The 22551-nt window shown below is 38.3% G+C and overlaps 2 protein-coding genes across 2 annotated transcripts; both read left to right on the top strand.

Moving 5' to 3' along the window:
* The first annotated feature begins 9717 nt into the window (after nt 1–9717).
* Nucleotides 9718–12596, top strand: LOC103427236 (protein DETOXIFICATION 27-like). Its single transcript, XM_029106393.2, has 7 exons — nt 9718–10362; nt 10481–10567; nt 11109–11165; nt 11299–11537; nt 11695–11813; nt 12186–12275; nt 12393–12596. Exons 1-7 carry the CDS (start codon nt 9827–9829, stop codon nt 12465–12467), a joined length of 1203 nt encoding a protein of 400 aa, XP_028962226.2. The 5' UTR covers nt 9718–9826; the 3' UTR covers nt 12468–12596.
* A 3640-nt stretch (nt 12597–16236) lies between these two features.
* LOC103418964 (protein DETOXIFICATION 27-like) lies at nt 16237–20642 on the top strand. The gene is made up of 8 exons (XM_070827267.1): nt 16237–16703; nt 17727–18268; nt 18817–18903; nt 19031–19087; nt 19184–19422; nt 19822–19940; nt 20091–20180; nt 20331–20642. Exons 1-8 carry the CDS (start codon nt 16407–16409, stop codon nt 20409–20411), a joined length of 1512 nt encoding a protein of 503 aa, XP_070683368.1. The 5' UTR covers nt 16237–16406; the 3' UTR covers nt 20412–20642.
* The last annotated feature ends 1909 nt before the right edge of the window (nt 20643–22551 follow it).

Genomic DNA, 22551 nt, shown 5'->3' with positions numbered 1-22551 from the left:
GTGGCGTCTTTCCATTAATGCATAGGCCATGTGCCTATGATTTAAATGTCAAGTGATGAGGACTAACTCACAATCAGCCAAAAAACACGTTTCAGTGGCAATACAAGTAAAAAGTTGATGACTCAATACCCTCCAAGTGCTATCGAGCAAGAGCAAAGTTACTACAATCGGGCTAATCTGCCTATAAAAAGAGGAAGAGGCCCAAGAGACAAGGACACTCAACTAATCAAACAAACAAACATACAAACTCTGCTCTCAACCAGATTTGCATCTAAAAGCTGTAATCAGCCCAGATCTCAGTCATGTTCAGGATATCTCCCTCATAAAAGCTATCTTTTGTCTTGTTTAGAAGTATGATATCACCCCTAGTGGCGTAGTATTGATTCCCTTGTGTAAACTGGTTTACCATCCATCCCTTTTTAGCATAGAAATCTCTGTAAACTCAAAGAGAAGTGACTGCACGAAGTTCAACCTTACCCAACAAGGTGAAATCTTGCTTAAAAGTTCTTTATATGTCTTCTAAGATAATATATCTACTGCTTAATGTATTCTCCAGACTGTATTCAAGTCATATCCATCTATTTTCCTACTTTAAGAGTTTTATTTGCATCTGGATTTGGTCATCTTAATGGATATGCTTTCATTTAAAACCAATCAAGAACCAAACAAATGACTTAAGGGATCTGGACTCCCCTCATTCGAATATACAAGACTATGAACTCAAAGTCCTTGGTCACAAGGAAAGAAAAAGAACTTAATGTGGACTTAACCTATCCACGACAATCTCTTGATAACAAGAAGTCCGAGTAACTTGGGCGTAAGTAATCGACTAAACACAAACTTGTTCTACATCTATTATACTGAGATAGCAATGGCACGCCTAGCACTTGGTTAGTTTTGATTGCGAGCCTTAAGGCCTACACCTAAAGCCTAACAAAAGCACATTTCAAAACTAACTATGTCATCTTCTTGCAGCACATCAGTAGGCAAGAGCCCGACTACACATCCAAAGTGCCAATCCCTTGGGGAGCTGTGCTGAGAGCCGATGAGCCCTCTCCGGAGAAATCTTCACCCAAACATAGTTTTGGCACGCCTGATGGGATCACATTAGTCTTGTATGCCAAGAAGAAGAAGGAATGAGAAAACCTTTAAGTGGAACACAGAGTACAAGCTACCCAGTGTCTACCAAGATCAAACATGACAGATCGCCCAAAGAATGTTCCCTCATAACAAGGACCAGCTGTTCTAAGAAGCTCGACCTCATCTGAGATGTCGGTAGGAATGGTAACCAATGAAGACTTGCAAGCCACCATGGTTCAAGTGTTAAGAAGTATAGAGAAGATTTCCCTGGAAACCATGAGAGAAGTAAGCAGACTCTGTTCTTTAACAGGGAGTTTGCAAAGAAGACTAGATCTAGAGTACTCTGCTTCAAATAATGATTATGTGAGGGGGCAAACCCTGAGAAAGAACCAGTTATTCCATTATTTCCTTTGCTCGAGGAAAAGAATGGTAAAGATAAAAACAATAAGGCATCTGGAATTCATCAGCCAGTGTTAGAGGAAATCCTAGAAGCAGAGTTGCCCGAACCCTAACTATTTTCACTTAATAGTAAAGGGCAGAGCGGGCAAGAAAGAGCGAAGTATGGGATACCCTAGTTGATCGAGGAATCTAGTGGAAAAGGGGAGCCTACCAAGGCAGACAACCTCTTCATTATAGGCCATCACCATTGGCCAATAAAGGAAGGGATGCCAAGTGGAGGAAGCCCGAACCAATAAAAGAGACTTTCTCGGGCAATTATCATAGCCTGAAATGAGAATCTCCTTATACTCTTCTTGATAATACAGCTCAAGGATAAATTAGCGAGTTGAGAAAGATGGTGGCCCGAAATGCTTAGCCACAAGCTTGCCCGCTGTTTAGGATCACCTATCAAAAACCCTATCTTGAGTACATTGACGAGCAGAACCCATTTCCAGTCAACTTCAAGATGCCCACGTTCCCAACATTCAGTGGAGAAGACGGCAATGTTTCTTCCGGATATCACATTTTCAAGTTCTTTAATCACTGTGTGGCATTTGAAGACAATCCCAACTACAAATTGAGATTGTTTGGAAACTCCTTGGTGGGCTTAGCATCTCAATGGTACTCTATGTTACCCCCTAATTCTATTGCCAACTAGGGGCAAATGGAGATGGTCTTCCATAAGTAGTTTTATAAGGTCGAGCTTGAGATGACTATCAACGATCTAGTTGAAGTCAAGCAGTATGAGCATGAGTCCACTGAAGACTTCATGATGAGGTTCAGGAGGACAAGGATGAGGTGCCATTTCCCTATAAATCATGTACAGCTCATATCTATCGCTCAAAAGACGTTGATATTGCCTTTGAGAAAGAAGTTCTATGATGCACAGTTAAATGAACTACAGAAGTTGGTGATTGCTACCACCAAGTATGAGAAGCTATTACTATAGGAAAAATAAGTAAAGCATTCATCTAAGGTGCCTCTTTTCTACAAAAGCAAAGCTACAATCCATCAAGTGGAGTTTGAAAGAGAGCCAGAAAAGAATAATGGCCATGAAGGAAAAAGAGAATGGACATGTGCGCAGCGGAGATGACTACCCCTTTTAAGACTTTAATAGTAAAGGGGTTAGTCCAACCAATCAAGGACCAGAAAGTGGTCATGAATGATGGTGGATTTATCCCTATGAAGCCCCCCAAATACCAAAGTTATTCCTTTGACTTAACCAAGGCTGCGGAGATCTATAAAGAGTTGGTTCGGGCAAGAGTGATTATGCCCGACGACACCAAAAAGCTGCCCAAGCCCGAAGAACTAGGAGAGAAGAAGTATTGCAAACACTTTCAATCACTCCATAAACAACTATGTCCAGTTCAGGGATTGGATACAAGACCTTATAATGAAAGGAAAGTTATTGCTGGAGAAACCACATGCCAATATGATGATTGACACTGACCATTTCACAGAAGCCCCAGTAAACATGATCAACTTAAAATGGACTGAGAAGGGGAAAAGAAAAGCTACCTGGGAGGTGAAAGTAGAACGAATGCAGGTTGATAGGCCGACTGATTGAGCTATCAAGTTGCCCGAAAAGCCTAAAGCAACCATAATCAAATGAGTCCTATTTTGTAGTAAATGCTAATGTGAGTGTAAGTTGGAAGTCCCAGGGTCAGAAGCCATTATCGATTAGGAGCTGATCAGAAGAAGAGAGAAAGAAGAGCAAGAAGCCCGCAAAAATGTCATGCGGGTAGTTGAGAAAGAGACCTCTAGGAATGTTTTCCAAAGGTTGGGAAGGGACTCTCAACCAAATGACTTGTCAGAAGTGTTCAGAAATTAGGAAACTTCTGAAGAGATGGAGGATAGAGAAGCTAAAGTGCCAAGATGGGTGGATGTGAGGCCACCCCAGCCAAGCTATGCCAGTGAAAATGTCAGAGTAAAGGGGAGGACAGTGAATCCAATCACAAAGAAGAATCATGCTCAACTTGGTCGGAAATGGTATGTGGTTGGAAATGATGGAAGGCCCGTCAAATAAATGGGAGCCTCCATGATCAAGAGAGTCCAGAGGTAACACAAAGCCCACATGAACTCATTGAAAATCTCAACTGCCTCAGAAAACTCTGAGAATGTAAAGTTTGAGAAGGTACCTGATGGGGGAAGAGATCAACTCCATTAGAGAACAAAAAAGAAGGTGGAAAAAGCTAATACCAAGACCGAAGGGGAAGGATACCATGTGCCGCAGAACCCCCATCCTGGGAAATACATAATCTTAAGGAGAGCTCAAAAGGATATGGTGATGATGCCAACCCCAAGATGGAGCCCAGAACCAATATGCTTTGGAACTATCTCGCCTAAAAAGGGGTTACCCACACCATTGTTGGTTAATACTCTTTGTGAAGTCCCACAAAAAATGTTGAACTTTGCCATAACCCAAGAGGAAGCGCTGCCAGAATTAATGTTGCCATAAAAGCACAGGCCTGTTTAGATGAGTTCATAGGCCACATTGGGAGCAAGAATGAGGAATTATCTAGACCTAGCAACTTCCACGTAAACATGACATATGTTTTATCTGCCATGTTTTGTGCTAAGCTTGATCAACCTGCCACAATGGAGGGTGACTACTTAGCAACAAAATCTATGATGGCACATATTAGTATTGAAGAAGCGGGAAAATAGGAGTCAGGCAGAGCAAGTTTGCCCCGAGCCTACAAGGAAGGAGCCCAAGAAAATGTACACTAACAGAATGGTCTTTAGTCACCTGAGTTTGACCCTAGCTAACCATCTCAAGCCCATTTATGTAACTGTTCATCTGAAGGGTGTACTCTTCAAGAGGGTTTTGATTGATGAAGGAGTCACAGTCAATGTGTTGCCTTTGAAGCAAATGAAAATGGTAGAAATACATAACAAGTGTTAAAACTAAATAAATAAATAACAAGTGTTAAAACTCTGAGATTGGTAGAAATACAAGTTAAAATAATGAAAAAGGGATATACCTTTAAAGACTCAGCCTGCGGAGGGGAAGTTTATACCATTCGGGCTAGAAGCGAAGAGGCCTCAGTTGGAGAGATCCTTTCTTTCCTTAGGGCCTGTTTCAGAAATCAGGCAAGGAGTCAAAAAAAGAGTAGAAAAAAGAAAGTGAAGAACTCAAAAGAGTAAAACTTAAAATGTAAGTTATACCTCCAGTGCATCAAGGGTGGAATCTTGCAAATTCTTGGCATGTTGATACATCTCAGCCCGCAGTAGGTCCTCCATTGAAACGATAGTAGGCTTTTTGGTCACTTGGGGCACTAAAGTCAAAGAAAATGGAGTTGTCAACTCTCATCACGAAATTGTGGATAAGAATAAAGGAATGAAGCAAGGTTTACTTACTGGAGGCTTTTTGTTTCTTCCTACCCATACCCACCTCAGCTACTAAAGTAGAAGACTTAGAGGCTTTGGAGGTCTGTGCCCTCGTCCTTTTCTTTGTTCGTACCAACCGCGCTTTGGGCTCACACTCTGAGGTCTCTACCACCATTGCCCGAGTCCGACATGTAACCCGAGACTCAACTACAGGTTCTGCCTCGCCCTCAGAATCTCCAAGTAACTTGGAAACATCTCTACCCTCTCCAGCACTTTGCCTTTTTGCTTTAGCTACAGCTTTTTGGAGGATGAAGGCGTCTGCAGCATCTTCATCTTGCCAGATGACCACCTTTACGAGATTGCCTTGGGCTACAAATACAAAGAAACCAAGGAAAGGATTAGAAGGGGTATTCATGAAAATTTCAAGTTAAAGGAGTAAGGAATACTTATCAAAAGGAGTTGATTATTTTGACGAATCATTTCCTTCCAATCTTCAAGCTCAGTTGGTTTTGGAAAGGACTTGATGGATAGTTGCTTAAAAAAAGGGTCATGAGCTCGGTACAGGTCTCCTCCATATTTCTTAGTACATTTTGCTTCCCACCAAGATAAGAAGCTTGAAGTGCATTCGAAGTTCAGAGCCATGGGCTTTCGAGCGACCTTCCTCATAACCTCAAGATTGTGTCAGGCAACTTGAAAATTGACTTCAGGTGGAGAGCAAAGACGGTAAGAGGTGCCATATTGAACAGAGTCAAAGAAGGGGATTGGAAGGGCTTGTCTGAAGCCAAACTATCTAGCACAGAAGTTGGGGTGGTAAACCTCCTGCACACGCCCATAGCAGTCACTCCTTACTCCCAGGCTAGGTCTTTTGGTTGAATACAACTGATGAATCTCTTTCTACAGAATGGACTAGCATTTTTTCCAAAAGCATCTTGGAAGGCTTGGTCAAAGAACAAAGGATATCTCCTTAGGATTGAAGCACCTCATTCCAGATCTGCCTAAGTCTTGCAGACTCTAAAGAAATAAAGACAAGCAAAGGTAGAGTGATTGGTTGGAAAAGCTTCAGCTAAAATTCGGGCAGGGGCTACTCATTCCTGGAATTCTAGGTTGGGGGTCCGAAGCTCAGGAAAGTACCATTGAAGCCAAAGCTAGATCATCCAAGTTGGACCATTAAGGTTAATGGTTAACCCTTTGTAATTTTGTACAAGACATGATAGAGATGAGCAAGGAAAAAAGGTCATGTGGCTACATAGTCAAAGTTGTGAAGAGCTTCTACTAGAGGAATCCATTCCACTTTCACTCTTTCTTTAGATTTATTGGGGAAGACATGTTTGTTGAGCCAGTAAAGGAGAAAATGCATGTGTTCCTTATCTTTGCTAGCATTGGACGAAGAAGGGCCAAATTTCTTCTTAACAAACGGGATAAAACCCATGAATGAAGTTCCTTAACTCTTGAAGATTGCAGAGTTATACTCTAAATGAAGAAATGAGGAGGGCTACTTGAGCTTTCAGCAGTCGGGCGAGAAGAATGAGCCTAATCGTGAGTAACATCCACAATTCTGCCCAAAGGCTTTAGCTCGAAGACTTGAGCCATGTCTAGGATGGTCGGGGACATGGGGCCCATCCTATAGTTGAAAGTGTTGGAGCCCGAGTTCCAGAAGAGGAATGCAGTTGTCAGCAGCTCGGGTTTAGCAATCACAGTCGATTTGGACAACATTATCAGCTTATAAATTCCATTGTTCATCCATTTTTTCTGGAAGGTTATCTCGAGCTCATTAATCCATTGCGTCCATCATTCATCTTTTATCATAAGGAAGCCACGACGATGGTTCGACCACTTGGAAGACGAAATGCCCAACTTAGCCTGAAATGGCATTAGGGTGAACCATTCCTCCTTGGGCATGTTGTTTTCAATAGCAATTAGGACTTGAGAAGTCCATGCAGGCCCCAATGAGTGCGCTTCTCCCTCCTTAAAGAAGAGCACAGTGTGCAGGCTTGCCCGATGGCGATGAAGGGCATTGAAAAGACGGGGTATGGTGGAAATTCCCTCGCCAGTTTCACAAGGAGATTAGATTCAAGCAGCTTTGGGTGCCATTGAGGACTTTGAAAGGAAGATAGGAGGAAAAGTTGGAATTAAGGGGACAAGAGTTGAAGAGCTGAGAATGCAAGAGCGTACTAGAATTTCTGAGAATTCAAAGGCTCGAGATGGTTAAATGTGCTTTGCGGAAGAGGATTATATAATAAGTGGTGTTTTAATGGTGGAGTTCGTGGGTTAGTGCAAAGGTCTTAGTTAAACAATTGCTTTAAATGGTGCAAGTTCCGAGAGAAGGCATGCGACGTCTATTTAATCATTATTGGCGCCTGGGATTGTAGCCTCAACAATGATTAAAGGGAGCACTGTTTGGGTTAATATTTGAATATTGGGCTGAAAATATGAGAAAGCCCAAAGGTGCCAATTAAGAGAAGACTTGCCCGAAACCCAGTATCAAGCCCAGAGACAAAATGGCGTCTTTCCATTAATACATAGGCCATGTGCCTATGATTTAAATGTCAAGTGATGGGGACTAACTCACAATCAGCCAAAAAGCACTTTTCAGTGGCAATACAAGTAAAAAGCTGATGACTCACTACCCTTCAAGTGCTTTCGGGCAAGAGAAAAGTCACTGCAGTCGGGCTAATCTACCTATAAAATGAGGAAGAGGCCCCAGAGACAAAGACACTCAACCAATCAAACAAACAAACATACAAACTCTGCTTTCAAGCCAAATTTGCATCTAAAAGCTGTAATCAGCCCAGATCTTAGTCCCTTTAGGGATATCTCCCTCACAAAAGCTGTCTTTTATCTTGTTTAGGAGCTATGCTATCACCCCTAGTGGCGTAGTATCGATTCCCTTATGTAAACTGGTTTACCATCCATCTCTTTTTAGCATAGAAACCTCTGTAAACTCAAAAAGAAATGATTGCAGGAAGTTCAACCTTACCCGACAAGGTGAAATCTTGCTTAAAAGTTCTTTGTGTGTCTTCTAAGATAATAGATCTACTGCTTAATGTATTCTCCAATATGTATTCAAGTCATATCCATCTGTTTTCCTACTTTAAGAGTTTTATTTGCATCTGGATCTGGTCAGCTTAATGGATATGCTTTCATTTAAAACCAATCAAGAACCAAACAAATGACTTAAGGGATCTGGACTCCCTTCATTCGAATATACAAGACTATGAACTGAAAGTCCTTGGTCACAAGGCAAGAAAAAGAACTTAATATGAACTTAACCCATCCACGACAATCCTTTGATAACAAGAAGTCCGAGTAACTTGGGGCGCAAGTAATCGACTAAACACAATCTTGTTCTACATCTGTTATACTAAGATAGCAGTGGCACGCCTAGCACTTGGTTAGTTTTGATTGCAAGTCTCAAGGCCTACACCTAAGGCCCGACAAAGGCACCTTTCAAAACTAACTTTGTCTTCTTTTTGCAGCACATCAGTAGGCAAGAGCCCGACTACACATCCAAATTGCCATTCCCTTGGGGAGCTGTGCTGAGAGCCGAGAAGCCCTCTCCAGAGAAATCTTTGTCCGAACAGGATATAAATTTTTTATCCTTACTCGTCCATTCATTCGACTTTAAGAATCCGAAACATAATTAACTTATTGTACCGTTTAACTCATTAATTAGATGTTCATTCAACAGTAATTCTCTTAAACTCTTTTTAGGTTATGATCTCCTTTACTTTTGAATAGAGTCTCTATAAATGGATGAAAAAAATAACCGATCTTATAGTTCTTTACTGAATTAATCCTCTCTAATCTGAAATTTGTGCTTGATAAGGGAAAAAAGGCACTGAGGCATATATTACAAAAATAATTTATCAAATATCAACCATGTCATCCATCTATATTATAACAGGTGTGGGCATCAACGTAAAACATTTCTCCAAACTCACAATCCTCAATGCGAACATCCACACTTAGTCAAGAATTGAAGCTGTCTTCATTTAACCGTAGTCTTAATCAGAGACCAACCTACCCTGTCATCTAGTCCATTAGTTAACAAGAAACTGTTTTGATGAAGGGAAGTGTCGAGGAAAAAGTAATGGATCGCCAAAAATATTCCCTATTGGCGATAGAATCATCAAGTACTTCTGAGATGAAGAAAATAGCGACCGACTTTTTATCAAGAGTGTGGATAGAGTCCAAGAAACTATGGCACATTGTAGGTCCTGATATCATTAACCGCTTGGCTGGCTACTCCATGACTGTCATCACCCAAGCCTTTGCTGGCCACCTTGGCGATGTTGAACTTGCTTCCATTTCCATGGCCAACAATATCATTGTTGGCTTTGGTTATGGTCTCTTGGTATACATATCAAACACTTACTCTCTTATATATTTTGTTGGTTATTTCACAGATAGACATTGTAAATATATACGGTTGGCTTTTTTTACTCTTGACATTTATATGTATATATGTATAAAATATATTATGATATGGGTTAATTACATTCTTCTATTTGTTTTAGTCTGATTTCAATAATGTTTCTTGGAACCTTAATCATAATACTTGGTAATTTGCCGAAATTGATAACAAAAGGGAAAATATTTGGCTTCTTATAAGAAATTTTTCCTCCACATGACACATAAGCAAAAGAAAACAACAAAAGTTATTGCATGTGTAATGAGTCAGTATTGTGTAGATATGTGATTTCCACACTCCCCTTCTCTTCCCGTGCACTTCTCCCGGTTTTTTTTCCCCCCTTCTATCCCTTGAATACAATAAATCACAGGAGAAGGGACTAAAAATAAGGAGATTAGTGCAGAACGAGAAAATAAGAGTGTAAAATCACTATCCTTTTGTTGACGTGTCATCTTGTGAATTGCATAAATGAAGGATTAGCTCCTCACTCATGAGGATCTAACCCATGAACAAAATCGTAATTGTAAACACTATATATTTTTTGTTTTGGCAATCTATTAGTTGGGGATGGCAAGCGCGCTAGCCACTCTATGTGGGCAGACTTTTGGTGCCAAAAGGTACCACATGCTGGGCATATACATGCAAAGGTCTTGGATTGTGCTGTTTTCGTGCTGCATTCTTCTGTTGCCTGTGTACCTATACGCGTCTCCGATTCTGAAACTAATCGGACAGTCTGATGAGGTGGCGGAGCAGTCTGGGGCGCTGGCTTTGTGGCTCATACCCTTGCACTTCAGCTATGCATTTCAGTTCCCATTGCAGAGGTTCTTGCAGTGCCAGCTCAAAAACTTTGTGACCTTGTGGGTTTCGTTGGCAGTTTTGGTGCTTCATTCAGTGACAACTTGGATTTTGGTGAGTGTGTTGGATTTTGGGGTTGTGGGTGCTGCCATTGCTCTTGATATCTCATGCTGGGCTTGCGGTTTGGGGCTGTTTTGGTATGTTGTGTCTGGTGGTTGTCCATTGAGTTGGGTTGGTTTCTCAATACAAGCATTTTCTGGGATTTGGGAATTTGCCAAATATTCTGCTGCTTCTGGGGTCCTGCTGTGGTACTAAATTTCTTCCTTAATTTGCTCTTCTTTTTTTTCTTGCACATATACATTTGACCATACTTAACAGTCAGACACTTTTTAGCCAATTTTTGTTTGTTCTTATTTTTCTTTGAAGCTTGGAATTCTGGAGCTATAGAATCCTAATACTGATGACTGGGTTCTTAGAGGAAGCAACTCTTGCTGTGGATGCCTTGTCAATATGGTAAGTGCATTAAGGTTCCACATCATTAGTTAGATGATTAGTTAAATGATTTTACAAGTCAACAATATAGTAATTTTGTTAGTATTTGGTTAGAGTAGTTAGGTTTTCTCTTATAAAAACATAATTGTGTAATCTTTCTATTTTAGTTAACACAAATCTCATATTTCTTCTCCAAACTCTCTGTGTTCATCTTTCTTCTGATTTTCTCTTCAATTCTCTAATTTTTCAAATGTTGTCAACAAGAAGATGCGTGTGTGAGGCATTATGAAACCTTTTCAAAAGTGAAACCTAACTACTGGGAAAAATGTGAAGATATACAAGGAAAGACATAATGAAAACCTAAAATCAAAAATCAAAAATATATCTTCACATATTTTCATGAGGTCCCATCCACTTTTCTTCATCCTCATTTCTTCCATATACTTTTCCTTTGTCGCTAACACAAAATGTAAAATTCAAAAATTAAAAATTAAATCGTTAACAAAGCAGACTCAAATTGGTCGTTTGCCATTCTGATTATTGGTTTGATTACACCTTGCAGCACGACTATAAATGTATGGGACCTCATGATTCATTTGGCTTTCTTGGTTGGCACGGCGTACTTACCATATTTATCATCTCTTTCAGTCATGTAATTGTTGGTTGTGACATTATTTACTTACGCACTGTAATGCATTTGTAGCATGTAATTCTTCAAGAGTCTTCTGAAATTCTTGTCATGAAACTCACAGAGTTAGGGTGGCAAATGAGCTCGGATCCGGAAATGGGAAGGCAGCTAAATTTGCACAACAGGTTTCAATGGCACAATCTGCTTCAATCGGTCTATGCTTATGTGTACTTGTTATCATGTTCCATCACAAGTTCGCCCACGTATTCACATCGAGTCCTGATGTCATCGAAGCAGTTGATCAAATGTCGTATCTCTTGGCCGTAACAGTTCTACTTAACAGTGTTCAATCCGTCTTGGCAGGTTAACTTTGATCCTTCATCAAGTTTTTAACAGTAAATTGGTGGTAGAATAATTAATCTTAGTACTGGTACTACATGGTCTATTCTATACTCTCTATATACAGTAGTGCTTCTGTTTTTCTTTCAAATCAATTGTAAAGGTCTTTGTATATTCACAGGAGTGGTGGTGGGGTCAGGATGGCAAGCATGGGTGGCATATATAAGTCTTTTCTCCTACTACATTTTTGGGCTCCCACTTGCATTTGTAATGGGATCGGCTCTCCACTTCGGTGTTTCGGTATGTTTCATTCTCCAAGTTACACAGAATGTTCTCTCCTCGAATGATTTCTTTTTACATCATCAAGCAGGGGAAAATATTCGAATTCGAAATTTTTTTGCAACATTGAAAAGAAGTCATTAGACAAAGTGATTTGATTTTTCCTATAGAATGTGCATTGTTACCCCCATCATTCATCATTTTAATATACGGCAAAATGTAAAAAATGTGTTACTACTGTTTAGACAGACAAAATTACACATTTGGTTTTCTTAGTCTCTGGCTAGGATATGCCTTCTGAATAGCCTCGGTTTGAATTCCAATTCATGTGTTACTACTTACAATAAAATCTCAAAGGATCAACTAATTGATTAAATTTTAAATGGAAAACAGGGTATATGGGGTGGGATGATCTTTGGTGGAACTGCTGTGCAAACAGCGATTTTGGCCATCGTGACAATAAGACATGATTGGGAAATGGAGGTATGATTTAATAAACATAAGAATTTCCAGTTATTTATCCTTCTTCTTTAAGTATACAAGTCAAAGTTACACTGTTGTAATCCAAGTCCAACAATGGTTTTGATCAATTATATGCAGGCACAGAAGGCTATGCAGCGTGTGAACAACTGGACGACTCCTAACCGAGACAATAAATTAGAGGAACATAAATAAAATGGAATAAATCCACTTTGTGTTATATTTGGATAATCGGATTTACAATTTCTGTAAAATTCGTACGTGACCTAAAGCAATGATGGTTTTTCCCTGCTAGATCTTAAACAATGATGCCTTGAACTGCTACATCTTAAACAATGGTAGTTTTTACCTGCTAGGTCTTGTTTTTATAGGCTTTTCTCTACGTACACTGCAATCATCAGTATTTAAAAATTCAAAGTTGACTTTTTCTTCTCCGGCTGAGAATGATGCATTGGTACCTAATAATAGAATTGAAAATTCAAGTATTTTTTTTCTTTTCATATTATACATAGGTACTCTTAGAAAATATGATCAGATTGCCCACTGTGTGACGAAATGATCAAATAGAAAAATATTAAACAATTAGAGAAAAAGTTAGAAATACTGACAAACTTGAAAATTGAGACTTGCATAAATGTAATGTCATCAAGACATAATTTCTTCCTTACTCTTGTGTTTGTAGTTCGGTAGGAGACCGTCTCCTAGGTTTCAACAATCTATAATTCGAAAGAAAACCCAATATATTTCGTACTCTCAAGACATGACTCGGAATTGAACAACAAATAATGAGAGAAACAAAATGAAGAAATTTTATTTCTCAAGAATAAGATTTGACTCACTAATTCTCTATATTACACAAGTAGAGTTCATAGGTTTATATAAAATCCAAATACCGCTTGTTAAAGAGATGTAATTTTACATCTATAAGCAGCGGTCATTTGGTTAAGGGCATATCCATCAGTCGTTTATTTTTAGCGTAAAAATATGATTTTTCATTAAAGTAAACAGTACCGAAAGTTTTTCGTTAAATTTCTCTTATTTTTTTTCGGCTGGCAAAGATTCATATACAAACCTTAGTTCCACTTCAAAAAGAATGACACCTACTGAATTTAAATATAAATTATTTGATGTAAACGGATATAAAAACATTTTTCTTCACATTTTAAAATTATTAAAATATAATAATGATTAGGGTAAATTACAGTTTCATACCTCAGGTTTGGGGTCCATTTCAACCTCATACAACAACTTTAAAACATTTCACTTTCATACCTCAAGTACTATTTTATTTCAACATAATACATCCGTTAGATTTTCCATCCATTAATCCGTTAAATGCTGACGTGGCTGTCACATTTGTGCCACGTGATTGCCAAATGTCTGCCACGTGGTAAATAAAATATTTTTTTAATTTTTTTTTAAAAACCTGAATTTTCTCAACAAAAAAAAAAAAAACCAGATCTGCAAGAAGAAGAAGAATAGGGAGGAAGAAAGAAAAAGGAAAAAAAATTGTCCACCCCCTCCCCAGCGACCTAGAAGAAGAAGAAGAAGAAGAAGAAGAGGGAGGAAGAAAAAAAAAAAATTTGTCCCTCCCCCTGTTGGAAATTTGAGTAGATTGAGTAGAAATTTCTTTGTCCCACATTGGCCATTCCAAAAAGATTTTATCACTTTATAAGGCTTTGTCCTTTATAGAAAGTGATTGGAGTAATAGGCCTGGAGACTAAAATTGGGTTCACCCTTGGGGTTGGGCTTTGGGGTGTACTAGCTAATTGGTAATTAATATATAATTAATTATATTTAATATATAATTAATATATATTTAATTGTCAAAAGATGGGCCTTGGTAATTAATATATAATTAATTATATTTAATATATAATTAATATATCTAATAATTAAATTATTTATTTATTTTCAGAATTAATTAATTATTTTTTAATTTCGAATTTAAATTAATTAATTAATTATTTTTACCAACAAACTCATCTTTTCAGATGAAGTCTAAAGTGTGAAAACGCAGAAACAAAAACACCATTTTCAGCAGATGTCTCCCAACAGATGCATCCCTTCCTCATACCTGTTGCAAACAGGTATAATCACATTATATATACATCCATCTACATAGCATTTAATATACAGAAAAATCATAAATCTTCTCCTGCAATCATAAACATCCTTTCTGAGAGAACCACATTAATATTCGCCAGAAGTCAATTTTCCGGTGCTGGAATTTCTGACTTAGATCGTTGAATCCTGTTGAAACAGACGTCCGTAGAACTACAAGCACTGAGTAGGGCGAAATTTCTGTTTCAAGGACATTGCGGTACGCAAGCCTCGATCTTCAAGTTGTCTGTTTTTTTTATAAATCGTATTCTAGTTTATATTATGTTATTTCCTATTGCATTTATTATTTATTAGCATATATCAATTATCACAGATTGTTGACTTATATCCCCCCCTACCCAGCAACCCAGAAGAAGAAGAAGAGGGAGGAAGAAAAGAAAAAAAAAATTGTCCCTAACCCCCCTCCTCCCCAACCCCAGCGACACAAAAGAAAAGAAGAAGAAGAGGAAGAAGAAGAAGAAGAGGAAGAAGAAGAGGAAGAAGAAGAGGAAGAAGAAAAGGGAGGAAGAAAAGAAAAAAAAAATTGTCCCTAACCCCCCTCCTCCCCAACCCCAGCGACACAAAAGAAAAGAAGAAGAAGAGGAAGAGGAAGAAGAAGAAGAAGAGGGAGGAAGAAAAGAAAAAAAAAATTTGTCCCTAACCCCCCTCCCTCCCCAACCCCAGCGACACAAAAGAAAAGAAGAAGAAGAGGAAGAAGAAGAAGAAGAGGGAGGAAGAAAAAATATATATATATTTGTCCCTAACCCCCCCCCCCCAACCCCAGCGACAAAGAAGAAGAAGAAGAAGAAGAAGAGGCAGGAAGAAAAGAAAAAAAAAATTGTCCCAACCCCCCCCCCCAACCCTAGCGACAAAGAAGAAGAAGAAGAGGAAGAAGAAGAAGAAGAAGAAGAAGAAGAAGAGGAAGAAGAAGAAGAAGAAGAAGAAGAAGAGGGAGGAAGAAAAGAAAAAAAAATTTGTCCCTAACCCCCCCCCCCCAACCCCAGCGACAAAGAAGAAGAAGAAAAGGAAGAAGAAAAGAAGAGGAAGAAGAAGAAGAAGAAGAAGAAGAGGGAGGAAGAAAAGAAAAAAAAACGTCCCTACCCCCCCCCAACCCCAGCGACAAAGAAGAAGAAAAAGAAGAGGGAGGAAGAAAAGAAAAAAAAATTATTTTTTTTGCCAAGTGGCAAACATTTGACAACCATGTGGCACAAATGTAGCAGCCACGTCAGCATTTAATAGATTAATTGATGAAAAATATAACGGATATATTATATTGAAATAAAATAGTACTTGAGGTATGAAAGTGAAATGTTTTAAAGTTGTTGTATGGAGTTGTAATAGATCTCAAAACCTGAGGGGTTACTGTGTAATTTACCCTAATGATTATTAGATGTAATTCCAACATAGCCTTCCCTTGCATTAAAGAACCAACTTACTATTTCCTCTTTCTCTCTAACGGAGGCAATATTCTCAACATTTATCCTTAAAATCATATCAAAGGAGATTGAATATTACATGATGCCCAATGTTTATTTTTTGAGAACAGAATATAACATAGACCGGGCAAAGATGTCAAAGTATTACAGAAGGCCTACTTCGGGCAAAGATGTCCAATGCTTATTGTACTTAATCACTTGCCTTTATTTGTTTTTTCTGTTTTTGGGTTTCTGGACGTCAGACACGACGTTCCATAAAAATAAAGGAAAACTAATGAAAAGGGCTTAAAAACTTTGAGTTTTAATGATAAGGACAAAATAAAGGGTAAAGTGAATAGTACCAGGATTGACTTTTTAGTGTAAAAATGTAGTTTTTCGTTAAAGTGAACAGTACCGGGTGCTTTTCGTTAAAGTTCCCTAAAAATAATTGGGGGGTGGGAACCTGGGTGGATTGCTAGTATCTACCTTTTTAAACAACGTTTCTGCAACGACTTCTAATTGTCAACTAGCTAGCTATTATCTGTTATTCAAGTCACGACTCTTTTTTAGTTTTACTCTTCCAACTAAACAACCCACTGAGCAGGAAGTTATTTGTATGATGGGAATCGTTGACAGAGAAGAAGTTCATCTTCACCAATCTCTATTAGCAGAATCATCAAGCAAAAACACTACTACCACTGATGATGATCAACAAAATACACACCTTTGGTCAAGAGTTTGGATAGAATCCAAGAAACTATGGCGCGTGGTCGGTCCGGCCATCATCGGCCGTTTGTCTGCCTTCTCCATGATCGTCATAACACAAGCCTTTGCCGGACACCTTGGTGTGGTTGAACTCGCTTCCATTTCCATTGCCAACAATGTCATTGTCGGCTTCACTTTTGGTCTCCTGGTAATGATCAAAATACGATAAATTTTAGTCTGATTGTATAATAATTTTTTTTGTGTGACGTGCTATTCCGACTTTCAAATTGTACAGAGGTCTGGTGTCTCTCTCTGTCTCTTTTGTCGTTAATCGACACGTGTCCAATCACTCAACTATAACGGTACATTGTTAACCTCTAACCTAGCAGCTATCCTATCCCATGACCCAATCCTCCACCCACACTGACCACCGCACCCTGCCGGCTGCAACCTTTTATCTCTCTCTTCCCCGCCCCCATGTCTACAGTATACAATTTTTTCCTCTAACAATCTTTTTTTTTTCTTTCAATTTTTCGATTTTCGAAGTTATGGGTTAATGGGTCTATGATCAAGTTTTTGTTGTTTTTGAGTTTGATTTCACCGAGAGTGCTGTTTGTTTAAAATGTGATTTCGGTGAAGGGGGATTGATTTTAACGATTAATGTGGACTTGCATTTTATTCGTTGCAGAACTTTTAATCCACACCAGATCTTGAACCGGGGAGGGGTGGGGTGGGGAGGGGAGGGCAGGCTGTCGCAGACTCGCCGAACCGCCTGTGGGGTGGGCAGGGATGGGGGACTTGGGTTTCACGGTGTGGCTGCTAGGTTTACTTTGGTTTTTCCAATTCTTTAGTATAATCAATTTTTAATTATTCAAAGTTAACATTGTTATAGAGTTAGGGAAATGAGATCAATTTTTAAACTAAATTTTGTAAATCAAATGATGTGGATGATAATAATTGGATTATTACTTAAGTGTTTAACATGCTTATTTTCTTTTGTTGATGCATCATTTGATTTGCAAATTTGATTGGAAAATTTGATCGCCCTAACATTACTTTTGGAGTTAAGTGACTAAACACGTATCAACCAATGACATAGTATATATGAAGGAAGACATGGAAACATATGGGGACAGACCCGTAGCCAATTGAAATAGCTTTGGGCACTTTTATATGTTTACGTCTTGACATATTTGTATTTTTCTTTTGTTTTTTTGTCACAATCAACCAGTTAGGCATGGCAAGCGCACTAGAGACACTATGTGGGCAGGCTTTTGGGGCCAAGAGGCACCATATGTTGGGGATATACCTCCAAAGGTCATGGATTGTGTTGTTCCTATGTTGCATTCTGCTCTTGCCTATATACATTTTCGCCTCTCCGATTCTGAAACTATTAGGACAGTCCGATGACGTTGCAGAGATGTCGGGAGTGGTGTCTTTGTGGCTTTTACCCATGCACTTCAGCTATGCGTTTCTTTTCCCATTGCAGAGGTTCTTGCAGAGCCAGCTGAAGAACTTTGTGACTTTGTGGGTTGCCTTGGTGGTTTTGGTGTTTCATGCCTTGATAAGTTGGCTTTTTGTGTATGTTTTAGACTTTGGGGTTGTGGGTGCTGCTATTGCTTTGGATATCTCTTGGTGGGTTTCCTTTTTCGTGCTACTTGGATATGTAACATGTGGTTGGTGTCCACTCAGTTGGACTGGTTTCTCTATGGAAGCCTTTTCTGGCCTTTGGGAATTTGTCAAACTATCTACTGCTTCTGGGGTCATGCTTTGGTATAGATCTCTCCTTTCTTCTTCATGTGTTTTTTTTTTCTATCATAAAAATTTGAAGTGTTGGTATATCTTTTTTTTTTAAATGTTAACCATGTCCCTAGTTTACTAATTGTTTTTTCCATACGACATTAAGTGAGAAGTTTTAATTATAGAAAAATATTTATGTCAACTTAAGCAACATACCGGCCTGCTCAACAAATGCACAGTATGCCGGCGGTTACTAGAATTTTAAAGTTTCTTGTGAGAGAGTTATTTTACGTCTAAAAAGGATCAAGTCAATATTTTCTTGTAAGCATTTTATTACAGTGATCATTTTACCTTAAACGTCCTTTTTGTTGGTGTTATTATGATTCGATGATTAGATGATTTTTGGTTTCTACGCGATTGATCTTTAAGTGCAAATATAAGGTCTTATCTAAGGTAGAGTATATCAGAATATCATTTTGTCAAAAAGAAATATAATAAGGGTTTGATTGGACCGTTTAATATCACGTGTTTTAAAATTAATCATCCTTGATCTCAAGTGTTGTTGTTAATGACTTATGCAGCTTGGAATTTTGGTACTACAGAATCTTGATATTGATGACTGGACACTTACAGAACGCGACTCTTTCTGTGGACGCCTTATCAGTTTGGTACTAGACCTTTATCAACATTGCTTAGCATATATTCGAATTTGGGTTGCAATTGGTAATTTAGTGAAAAGATAAAAATGCAAATGACCATATCAACTGTGAGTTTTGACCTTTTTCCTTTTTGCAGCATGACTATGAATGCTTGGGAGCTCATGATTCATTTAGCCTTCTTCGCTGGAACTGGGTAAATGATTTTTTTATCTTATCTGTTACTACTTTTGTGAGTCTGCATTATGATTGAAGTAAAAACTTTAAAAAGAATTTGTCATGGGTTTCACAGAGTAAGAGTATCGAATGAGCTGGGTGCTGGAAATGGTCAGGCAGCAAAATTTGCAGCAAAAGTATCTGTGGCAGAATCCAGCTTGATTGCCCTATTCTTCTGCATACTTATTATTGCATTCCGTGATAATTTTGGATACATATTCACAACAAGCAGTGATGTCATCCAACGAGTTAATCAAATGTCTTACATCCTGGGTATCACAATTCTACTTAACGGTGTTCAACCCGTCTTGTCAGGTTAAATTTTTCCCCTTCATGAATTGTTAGCTACATCTCTTAGATGTTCAATTCCTCTGGAGTGATTACGATGGTCGTGTTTTGTCTTTGGATTACATAAGTGGGAATCAAATCATTGAACTATCCAAATTCTAACTTTACACATCATCATTTGAGTTATATCAAGAGCTTAAACAACACTTCCAGATTTAATATTAGTGTCGCGAAGGTAAAAGTAATCATTTTGTTATTTTTAGTTGTGCATGCCTGCGCTAATTCTGGTCATAGATGCATGTAGGTGTCCAACAACTGCCTTCATACGATAGCACTTCTCTAAAAGTAACAATGGCACTTTTTTTATGCCTAAAATGTTAGTGTTTTGTTCATTTGTAAAGAAGATGGTCGTTACTTGTATTACAGGAGTAGCTGTAGGCTCAGGATGGCAGGCATGGGTGGCATACATAAATCTTTTCTGCTACTACATTATTGGGCTCCCTCTAGGATTTGTAATGGGATGGGTCGCTGACTTGGGTGTTACGGTACGTTTTGCTCTTTCATCTATCTCAATGGACAACCTAGTTATTGTGTGTTTTGACTTCATAATTATGTGTACTTCTAATAAACTCTTCAAGCATCAGTTTACTAATGATCTCATTACATATGGTTGTTAAAATTTCATATAAAAATAGGGCATATGGGGTGGGATGATCCTTGGCGGAACTGCTGTCCAAACAGTGATTTTGGGCATCGTGACATCGCGACGTGATTGGGAAAAGGAGGTAATAATTCGATCATAAAAAGTCCGCTTATTTCTTTAATTTCACCAAAAATAAAAGCTACGTGTACACTTGTTTCTTTTCAGCAAAAAAATAAAAAATAAAAGAAGTCCAAGGTGAAACGAGCATAATATTGGTTGACAAATTTTGCAGGCTCAGAAGGCCAGCCAGCGTGTAAATAAGTGGTCAACTCCTAATCCAGATGATCAGACAGAGGAGCAACAATATACATGAAATGCTACCTGCAGTTTGTGAGGCTACTCTAGTTTCATGAATATACATGAAAAAAAAAAGGAAACAGAATTATTTGAGCATAAATATTTCGAGCTACTTTAAACCAACTTTCTTTGATGTAGCATTTTGGTTTGGCTTTTTAGCCAAAATGGTCCTTGAGATTTGCATAACACATCACTTTGGTCCCTGAGATTGAAAATCAATAGAAATGGTCCTTGAGATTGTCCACCATCCATTATTTTGGTCATTCCGTTAAAAACTTCGTTAAGTGTCTCGGCGCTCTAGGCTGAAAGTTTGGGCAATTTTCAAAGTTTCGTAACTCAATCGTTTTTTAACCAAATTCGACCCTTAATATATCAAAATGAAGATAGGAAAGTATAGAACAAGATTATACTTATATGGATCCCCAATGGTTGCTGGAGATGGCCGGAAAATAGCCTGAAAGGTGACTGGTCAGCGGGAAAACTAGAAAACTTGCTGGAAGCTGGGTAAACTTTAAACGTTCATAACATCTTCAATACTCAACGAAATCGAGTGATTCAAAAACAAAAATCATACTTCTCAGTGAGAAAAAGAGAATGGTACCTTTCTCGCGGACCAGTCACCTTTCAGGCTTTTTTCCGGCCATCTCCAGCAACCATTGGGCATCCAAATAGGTATAATCTTGTTTTACACTTTCCTATCTTCATTTTGATAAATTATGGGTTGAATTTGGTTAAGAAACGATTGAGTTACGAAACTTTGAAAATTGCCCAAACTTTCGGCCTAGAGCGCCGAGACACTTAACGAAGATTTTAACGGAATGACCAAAACAATGGATGGTGAACAATCTCAGGGACCATTTCTATTGATTTTCAATCTCAGAGACCAAAGTGATGTGTTATGCAAATCTCATGAACCATTTTGGCTAAAAAGCCTTTTGGTTTTTAGGCCATCCCTTTGAAGTCAAAAGCTTAACCACAGAGTAGTTCTTAAACGTTTTCCCAAAAAATAGGTAAAGAGAACTCGTTGTAAATATATGGATACTTGCATGTGGGTGAAATAGCAGTATGGAGAAATAATAGTGTGGTGAAATAACGACCCTTGTGTTTCTATACAATCTTTTAATTGGAGTGAAGCCATATATATTTAGCATTGTATTAGTTATAATTTGGTATTGAACTCGCTTCTAAGATAATTGAACATAAGGGAAGTCAAGTGAGACTTTTTCTCTGAAGCATATTTAATGCTCTACAGGGGTTTTTTTAAGTGTTGTGTATGCATTATTTTGTGAAACCCACAAAAGGGATGTTGTGATTCACCCATTCTCAAGTTGAAGTATACTCCACTCTCATAATCTGTCTATTTCACAACACTCCTTCAATACTCTCTCTTAATGGCGTTTCTTATCAATTATTTCCGTCCACTTCTTTTAGGAGAACAATTATGAAAGGCCTACTATAGTTGACTAGGCAGGATGAAGTGATGAAGATTAATTACTCCAATTATTTCTTTTCTTTGTTTTGGGTACATATACAGCTTACAGTGCCTTGAAAACGCAACAATATAACCAAAGTCAGCATTTTATTGTTCCTAACGTAGTTACCAACCCACAGAAAGAAATTAAGATAAGAACACAAACAACATCAGATTTATCTTATTGTCATTTCGTCAAACACGTCATAGAAAACCCCATCAAAAGCCACCATGAGAAAAATCAAACTTCAATTTTTGGGTTAATAATGCAAACCTAGCTAGAATTTCATTTTCTCTTTTGTCCATTTCTCTCCAAAGAAAAACAAATCCCATTCAATTTTTTGTCCAACAACAACAATGCCACACCGTTGCCGTTGTTGTCCCAAAAATAAAAAATTCTTTGAACCATTCTTTTTGGCATGTCAAAATACATTCACACTGTTACAGCCACGTTGTTGGATGAATTGTCACACCAAATATTGGGTTGTCAAAGTACCCATTTTAGCTATTCACGCCAAAGAACATTGTTTGAAGATCAAAAGTCACTTTTTTCGTTTTTGTTGATTACAAAAAGATAATTATTTTGTTAATTTAATCTAGAAACATATATACGGAGTAGTGCTCGTACTCTCCTACAAGGGCAATGCGTGATTATGAGTCATTGCTTCACATGTATATACCATAA

Source organism: Malus domestica, chromosome 08 (genome assembly GCF_042453785.1).
Source record: "Malus domestica chromosome 08, GDT2T_hap1".
NCBI classification, from domain to species: domain Eukaryota; kingdom Viridiplantae; phylum Streptophyta; class Magnoliopsida; order Rosales; family Rosaceae; genus Malus; species Malus domestica.
Note: the sequence above shows the minus strand (reverse complement) of the source record. Positions and strands in the feature narration are given on the sequence as shown.

Excerpts from the sequence above, each read along its gene's own strand:
- LOC103418964 (XM_070827267.1), top strand. The coding sequence starts at position 16,407 with ATGATGGGAATCGTTGACAGAGAAGAAGTTCATCTTCACCAATCTCTA. Across the intron at positions 18,269-18,816 it reads GCTTCTGGGGTCATGCTTTG|CTTGGAATTTTGGTACTACA; the intron begins GTATAGATCTCT and ends TGACTTATGCAG. Across the intron at positions 18,904-19,030 it reads GTGGACGCCTTATCAGTTTG|CATGACTATGAATGCTTGGG; the intron begins GTACTAGACCTT and ends TCCTTTTTGCAG.
- LOC103427236 (XM_029106393.2), top strand. The coding sequence starts at position 9,827 with ATGGCAAGCGCGCTAGCCACTCTATGTGGGCAGACTTTTGGTGCCAAA. Across the intron at positions 10,568-11,108 it reads GTGGATGCCTTGTCAATATG|CACGACTATAAATGTATGGG; the intron begins GTAAGTGCATTA and ends TACACCTTGCAG. Across the intron at positions 11,166-11,298 it reads GCTTTCTTGGTTGGCACGGC|AGTTAGGGTGGCAAATGAGC; the intron begins GTACTTACCATA and ends TGAAACTCACAG.